Source organism: Uloborus diversus, chromosome 8 (genome assembly GCF_026930045.1).
Source record: "Uloborus diversus isolate 005 chromosome 8, Udiv.v.3.1, whole genome shotgun sequence".
Lineage (NCBI taxonomy): Eukaryota > Metazoa > Arthropoda > Arachnida > Araneae > Uloboridae > Uloborus > Uloborus diversus.
In genome coordinates, this window is record NC_072738.1 from 31533089 (window position 1) to 31541033 (window position 7945).

The window sequence follows — 7945 nt, forward strand, 5'->3', positions numbered from 1 at the left end:
AAGAAAATATAACCCTCCAAAAACGTAAAGTGGGATTTTTCAAGGGGTAATATAAGTACTAGAATTGGTCATTGTTCGGCCACAAAACATTATTAAAAATCATGAATATCAAATCAATCTAATTAATAATCATCAGTAATTGATTTTAAAAAGAAGATAAGGAACTTGAAGCACTTATCATGTGCACTGGCCACAACTGTTATAAAACAAATTGATATAACAAAGCAAGCGGCAGCGATTTGGGTTGCCCCCCCCCTTCCACCCACTTTTTATGGTTCATTTATTTATTTTATTTTTTAAATTTAGGAACCAAACCTAGAAATTATTTTTAAAAAAAGCAGAGATTTAAAATATTTCAGATCATAATTTTTTTTTTTTTACTTTGTGTAAATGAGTTTATGAAAAATTTAGTTTATGAAACATTATTTAGCACAAGCAGTAACTTTTAGTTTATGTGGCCATACTTGCTTAATGAAACTACTACTAAGTGTTTGTGACATCTCAAGATACTTGGGGCGAACAATGTATGTCTAATTTATATCTAAGTGTTTCTTTGGGGAAAGTTATTGTGTACATAATTCATCAAAATCTTAAGAAAAACGTCAGTTAAGCTGTTAAATTTGCATCAATTATCACTCATATGCTCTCAAAACCAGAGTTAGCAAAATTTTGTACCTTTTTTTTCTCTTTTTTTTTCTGCCGCTAAAAATCCTATAGCTTTTATTTCTCTCTTTTTTTTGCCCCCCCCCCCCCACTTTTCAGTCCTAATTACTGCCTTTGCTAAGCAATATCATAATATAAAACCGTCTTGTTGGCTACTATTGCATTTTATAACAAATTGGTAAGAAACAGGTATTTTCTTTATCTGAATAATTGAAATGAATATTAAAATTTTCAAAACTTTAAGAAGAAAAAACGGTGATAACAAATTTATGTCTGGAATAAACATTTTTTTGTGATATTTGCTAATATTACCTGCTTTATGGGTAATAGCCTTGAAAAGTTAAGTATAATTTATATCTAAGTGTTTCTTTGGGGAAAGTTATTGTGTACATAATTCATCAAAATCTTAAGAAAAACTTCAGTTAAGCTGTTAGATTTGCATCAATAATCACTCATATGCTCTCAAAACCAGACTTAGCAAAATTGTGTACCTTTTTTTTCATTTTCTTTTTTTTGCTGCCGCTAAAAATCCTATAGCTTTTAGCTCTCTTTTTTTTGCCCCCCCCCCCACTTTTCAGTCCCAATTGCCGCCTCTGCTAAGCAATATCATAATATAAAACCGTCTAGTTGGCTACTACTGCATTTTATAACAAATTGGTAAGAAACAGGTATTTTCTTTATTTTAATGATTGAAATTAATATTAAAATTTTCAAAACTTTAAGAAAAAAAAGGTGATAACAAATTTATGTCTAGAATAAACATTTTTTGTGATATTTGCTAATATTACCTGCTTTATGGGGAATAGCCTTGAAAAGTTGGGAACCACTGATCTAATTGGGATTATTGTTCAGGTTGGGTGGGTTTCTTGTCAAGTCATTTCAGACTTTTTTCGCTAAATTTGGTGTGCTAGCTGCTTAACTGCAATGATTTTTACGAGTTCTCTTCAATTTATTTCAATCATCTATGATCATTTTGACCTGTTTTATTCTGTTCAAGAATTTTCCTTTAATTGCATGTAGGTCTAAAGTTTTATCCATTCTTTTATGTATGAAAAAACCTAATATGTAAATATTTTCCTTTTTTTGACTATAGGATTTATTGATGTTTCTTAATCATGGATGATTCAGACGAAGATTATATGACGTATGGGCGCAGGACTCAGCGTTTTGTCTTGGAAGGGAAGCATATAAGAAAACATAAAGATGGCATAGAAAATTTTAATGATTATTTTTCGGGTACGGATGAAGATTCGAGTTCCGATGGAAGTAGGCGCGCAAATGATAAAGGTCAGCAGAAACAAAGTAGAGGATTTACCACAAGAAATGTTTCAGCTCAGCATGATGAAAATGCTACAAACTCATCCTCAAATTTAAGAGATAAAAATACAGCTTTAAAACTTAAAAAAGATTTTAATTCTTTAATTACCCCGAAACGAAAAAGTCATTTCACTACAAAACAGCTAGAAGATAACCACACGGCTTTAAAAGTAGATAAGGGCTCAAATGTTAAAATTAATCACAAACAAAATGAACTGTTAGATTCAGAGAACGAGTCATATCAAGATGATTCAGAAAATGTTGAGGCAGCTTTCAAAGCGGATAAGATTTCTCGTGTTGAAGCTCATCGCAGAGCAGATAAAATAGTAGCTATAAAAAATTCTTCCCTTCAACATAACCAAGGTGATTCACTCTCTTCCACTGCTTCAGAAGATGAAAATACAGCTTTAAAAGTAAACAAGCATTCTAGTGTCAATATTCACCCCAAGCAAAATAGACAATTAGCTACAAAAAATGCTTTGTCTGAGCATCGTCAAAATGATTCCGAGTACGATGATGCGTGTTTAAAAGTAGATGATACTTCAAATCTAAAAGTTCAGCACAGACAAAATAGAAAATTAGCCCCAAGAAACAATTCATATCAACATCTGGATGATGTAGGCCCGCCCTCTGATTCAGGAATTGAAAACGCGCCTTTGAGAACTGATAAAGGCTCAAAAGTAAAAACTCATCACCAACGAGGAAGACAGATCAATACAGGGAAGTCTTCGGTTGAACAATATCTGGATGATGCGGAAGATGCAGCTTTAAGAGTAGATAATATTTCAAATGGTAAAGCTCACCTCAAACAAAATAGAACTTTGGTTGCAAGAAATGCTTCACTAGAACACAATCTGCAAGAAACAAGCCCATCCTCTGAATCAGAAGGTGAAATTGTACTGTTAAAAGTAAATAACAGTTCAATTGTGAAAATTCATAGCAAAACTGATAGACAATTAGCAGCAAGAACTTCTTCTCAGCATAATCCAGATGATTCTTCTTCATGCTCGGATAATGAAAATGGAGCTTCAGAATTGGCTTCAAATGGTAAAACTCGCAAACAAAGTAGACAGTTAGCTGCAAGAAATGCTTTGTCTGAGCACTATCAAGATTGTAATGCTTTTAAAGCAGATATGGTTTCAAATGCCAGAGTCGAAATAGAACCAAACAGAAACAAACCAAATAAAATATTAGCTTCGAAAAATTCTTCCCTTCAGCGTAATCAGGATGATTCCGTCTCTTCCTCAGATTCTGGAGATAAAAATGCTGCTTTAAAAATAAAGAAGCATTTAAGTGTCAAAAATCATCATCTGCAAAGTAGGCAATTAACTGCAAAAAATGCTTTGTCTGAGCATCATCACTATCATTCAGAAAATGATACTGCTTTAAAAGTGGATAAGGCTTCAAATGCTAAAGTTCAGCACAGACAAAATAGAAAATCAGTTGCTAGAAATGCTTCATATCAACATCGTCAGAATGATTCAGGCCCATCCTCTGAATCAGAAAGTGAAAATGAACTTGTAAGAGCAGATAAGGGCTCAAATGTTAAAACTCATCACAAAGAAGAGAGACAGTTAGTTACGAAAAAATTTGCAGCTGAACATTACCAGTATAATTCAGAAGATGATGATCCAGCTTTAAATAGAGATACGATTTCAGATGATGAAGCTCATATCGAACAAGATGGAATATTAAATGCTTCACATGAACACAATTTGAATGTAATGCACATTCTGAGTGATGTAAGCCCTTTCTCTGATTCAGAAGATGAAGTTGAACCTTTGGATGTAAATAAAAGTCCAAATTTTAAAACTCATCACAAACAAAACAGACAATTAACTACAAGAAATGCTTCACATGAACATTATCAAGATGATACAAATGATAAGAATACGGATTTAAAAGAAGATAAGGCATCAAATATCAAAGTTCATCGTAAGCAGAACAGAATATTAAGCGCAAGAAATGCTTCATATCAACACCAGCAGGATGTAGAGCCATATTCTCAATTAGAAGGAAAAGATACAACTTTAAAAGTAGGTAAAGCTTCGAATGTTAAAATTCGTCAGGAACATCATCAAGCTGATACAGACTCGTTCTCAAATGTCCAAGATGAAGATACTGTGCTAAAAGTAGATAAATCTTTAAGTGCAAAAGTTCGCCATAGTCAAAGTGAAATATTAACTTCAAAAAATGCTTCTTATCGACAACATCAAGATATTCCAGGACCCTCTGATTTGGAAACCAAAGGTGAGAAAAATAAGGGTAAAAGAAGCCGTTTGATGAATTCTACGAGAATTCCTCTGAAATCAAAAGATTTACAAGAACTGCAAAGTTTTGATAATTTACTAGTTAGTCCTATTATGCCACACACACCTGGGAAATCTAAACCAGTGCACAATCATAAAGAAACACAAAACAAGTCACAAACTGAAGTACTTGATAAAGGATACATTGCTTCTGAAGATAAACTGTCCAAGAGTTCTTCTGCTGCTGCAAACAAAGTCAATAATAGAACACATTCTTATGTAGACCATCAGCATGATGGAAATGATGCAGATTTATGCAAAAGTACTGTGAATAGGCTAAAGAATTCAAGCAGAACACGGCAAGAAGCTACATATGCTGAAACCATGGATGAATCAGATGGAGAAGTCACACATATTTCTACCAAATCAGTTACAAGAAAACATGAAATTTCCTACAAAAACGAAGAAAAGAAACATGAAACAGGAAAAGATAAGAATAAAAAGGTGCCATCTAGAAAAGACATTCATATGAAGGATGATGTTCCTACTGCTCTGTTATTAAACAAAAGTCCTAAAAAGGGGGGTTCTAAAGCATTAAAATCTCCGAGAAAAAAGATGTTGGAAACTAATTCAAAGGCAAAAGAAAATATGTTGAATAGTGAGAACATTGTACAACACCGTGAACTGTCAAAGAGACTTAGTAAAGATAACGCCAGTGAGCATGAGTTACAAAAAAATAAGAAGTCAAAGACATTAGATTCTAAAGCCATAGCACCACCAACCAAAACTGCTTTGAAAATCAATTCAAAAGCAAAAGAAAGGATATTAAATGATGAACGTGTTGAACTGCTTGAAGGCGATGTCAATGAGCCTGAGTTACAGAATAAGAGAAAGACACCTTTAAAAAAGAAACCGCCAAAAGCTACATCCAAGTATTTAAAAAGTAAGACCCAGCCAGAATTCTCACATCAGAACAGTGAAAGAACTGCTGTTTTTTCAGTAGAAAATGTATTAAATAATGAAAGTGTTATACAGCATGGTGAACTGTCAAAGAGACTTAGCACTAATGATGTCAGTGAATCTGAATTAAATCCCAGGTCAAGAAAAATAAATTCTAAAACCTTAACATCACCAAGCAAAACAGTTTCTAAAATTAGTTCTAAACAGAAACATGTTTCTAAAACTTTGAAAAATGGGTCCAAAGCACCAATTTCGCCTAAGACTAAGCTGAACATTAGTGCACAAAATATGTCCAATAAAGGCACCCATTTTGCTCAACATAACATTCAAAATAGAGAGAATGACCAATCAACATTGAAAATGACATCTTTGAAAAAGAAGCCACCAAAAGCTATTGCTAAATCTTTGAAAAGTCAGAGACAGCCTGAATGCTCTCATCAAAACAGTGAAGCAACTGCTGATTTCACAGTAGAGACGTACTCTGATGACGTTGATGATGATGCCCCTGTAGCAAGTCCTGCAAAAAAACGTAGGACTGAAAATCCAAATGACGACAGGGTGAAAAATTGTTGCGTTCTTTTAGATAATATTTCTAGGGAGTCGATGCAAAAGGACCGTAGCCCTGCCAATAAAAGTACTGTCAAAAGCTTTACTCCTTGTAACAAAGTTGGAAAGGAAAAGGCTCAAACTAAAAAGCAACGCAAAAATCACGAAACCACAACTACAAACGTAAACAATTTGCGACGTTCCAAAAGAACCAGAATATCTCCTTTAAAACCTTGGTGCAATGAAAGAGTGAGATATCGTTATAATATGAATGGTGAAATTACTTTTGTAGACATTGTGAGACAACCTGAAAGAGAACCTGAAAGGGAACCTGAAAGAAAAAAACAAAAAAATAAAACTAAAAGTAGTAAGCAGGTTGCACAACCAAAAGCTTTCAAGGTATTTGATGCCAGCTCTGGAAAAACTGTTTCTGCTCGTGTGTTTCGGCCAGAAGGTTCTACAGAGTGGCTTTACCCAGATGACTATGACCATGAAACTGCTCCCTACCACATAACTAGGGTTTTTAAAAGTGAAAATATATCATTTGGATTTTTAAAACTACGAAGCTCAAAGAGAAAGCCTTCGCAGCAGTTGCCACATTCAGATGCTTGTTTTATGGTATTCAGAGGACAGGTTAAAGTTAAAATCCATAAGTCAGTTTTTTGCGCTCAACCTTTTGATTCATTTATTGTGCCATGTGGGAATGCTTACAGTATAGAAAATATCTCCAATGCAAATGCCATGTTAACTTTTTGCATTTATACAGGGTCTATACTGACAGATCTAATCATCTGAAATAACATTTTCACATGGCCCTCAAACTTAGTTTTAACAACATCTGCTTTATTTAAATGAAAAACATTCAATAATACTGTATTAATGTATTTTCTATGTTGTAAATTAATGTTGTAATAATAGTTCAAAAGTTAAGTATTTTAATGTTTGAAATGTCTTTTGGTTTCCACTTCTGGATTATGTTTAAGCGTGAAATGTTGCAAGTAAAATTGTCCATTCTTTGTATATCAAGTTTATATTTTGTAAATATTTCGAGTAAGAAATTATCAATTTTGATTCAGAAATGAATTTTTTTTTGACAAAAGCTGGTAAAAACTGGCTTTTGCCTCAAGAATCGACTAAAATGAAAAAAAAAAAAAAAAAAAAAAAAACAGGTATAGAATTTAATACTTTAGTATAATTTATGATTCTTTAATAATACCATTCAAGACTTGTATTTTAAGTGTCTTGTGTTGAAATAATCACTAATTGTCGGGGGGGTATTTAACTTTGAAACTTATTTTGTTTAATAAATTTGTGAATGTGTAATTTCATATTGTTATAGATGTTTAACATTCAAAGCATTCAAGTGCTCTTTAATTTAAACATTAAGGAAAAAAAATTACAGGGTGGCGACAGATCAGGGAAAAGTCAGGGAACTTTATTAATCCGGGAAATATCAGGGAATTTTGAAAAAAATTACAAAAAATCAGGGAAAATTAATTTTATGAAGAAAAAAAATTTTTTTTTTGCTTTACAAAATTAAGTACTCTTATTCCCTACGCATTTTCCACCAATTATCTGTTAAAAAAAATTCAAATTAATGAGGAGCAATTATATACTGCTACTAGCTTGAAATTTCCTTTTACGCTTTCAATGCTACGTAAAATAAACAACCATACAGGCAAAGAGGAAGCTTTCATTAATGCCTGAGCTCCTTTGCCTTTATTCCATTCTCTCGAAGTAATTAGCGTAATGTAATCACGACTTCAAGAAGAAATCTTTGGTTTTTGAATTAATACTATAAAAGCTTAAAAGTTATTACTTCGTCGTGTTTTTAATTTAATTGCTAAAATTGAACTTTCAATAAAAAACCTTTGTTTTTTTGCCAAAATACTATTTGTTGTCACCGCAGATTATAAAGGTTTTTTTTCTTCAGACCTAAGTGATTCTTGAATTTTATAACTGAGTTGTATTCTTCTTTTATATATTTTGAAATTAACTAATTGTTTTTTTTTTCTTTTTCCCCCCCTGCATTTCAAAGTTGTTTGTTACAAAAGCAATCTAATATTTTTTTTTTCCGTTATATCCTGAAATCATTTAAAATAGAGTTAACTTGTGTACTTAAATAAATATCTTTATTTTTTTTATTGTTAAAATGCTGTAGTCATTCATTAAAACCTATGTTCTTGATTAGAGAAAATCTCCCTACCTAT

At 32.4% G+C, this 7945-nt stretch overlaps 1 protein-coding gene across 1 annotated transcript; it reads left to right on the forward strand.

Annotated features, from left to right (window-relative positions):
* The first annotated feature begins 1778 nt into the window (after nt 1-1778).
* Nucleotides 1779-7685, forward strand: LOC129228003 (uncharacterized). Its single transcript, XM_054862632.1, has 3 exons — nt 1779-1929; nt 2653-5823; nt 7669-7685. The coding sequence occupies exons 1-3, from the start codon at nt 1779-1781 to the stop codon at nt 7683-7685; spliced, it is 3339 nt and encodes a 1112-aa protein (XP_054718607.1).
* Nucleotides 7686-7945: the final 260 nt, after the last annotated feature.

Bases quoted from the DNA above. Each gene is read 5' to 3' on its own strand.
- LOC129228003 (XM_054862632.1), top strand. From the start codon at position 1,779: ATGGATGATTCAGACGAAGATTATATGACGTATGGGCGCAGGACTCAG. The intron at 1,930-2,652 runs GTAGGCGCGCAA...GAACTGATAAAG, and splicing joins AGATTCGAGTTCCGATGGAA to GCTCAAAAGTAAAAACTCAT.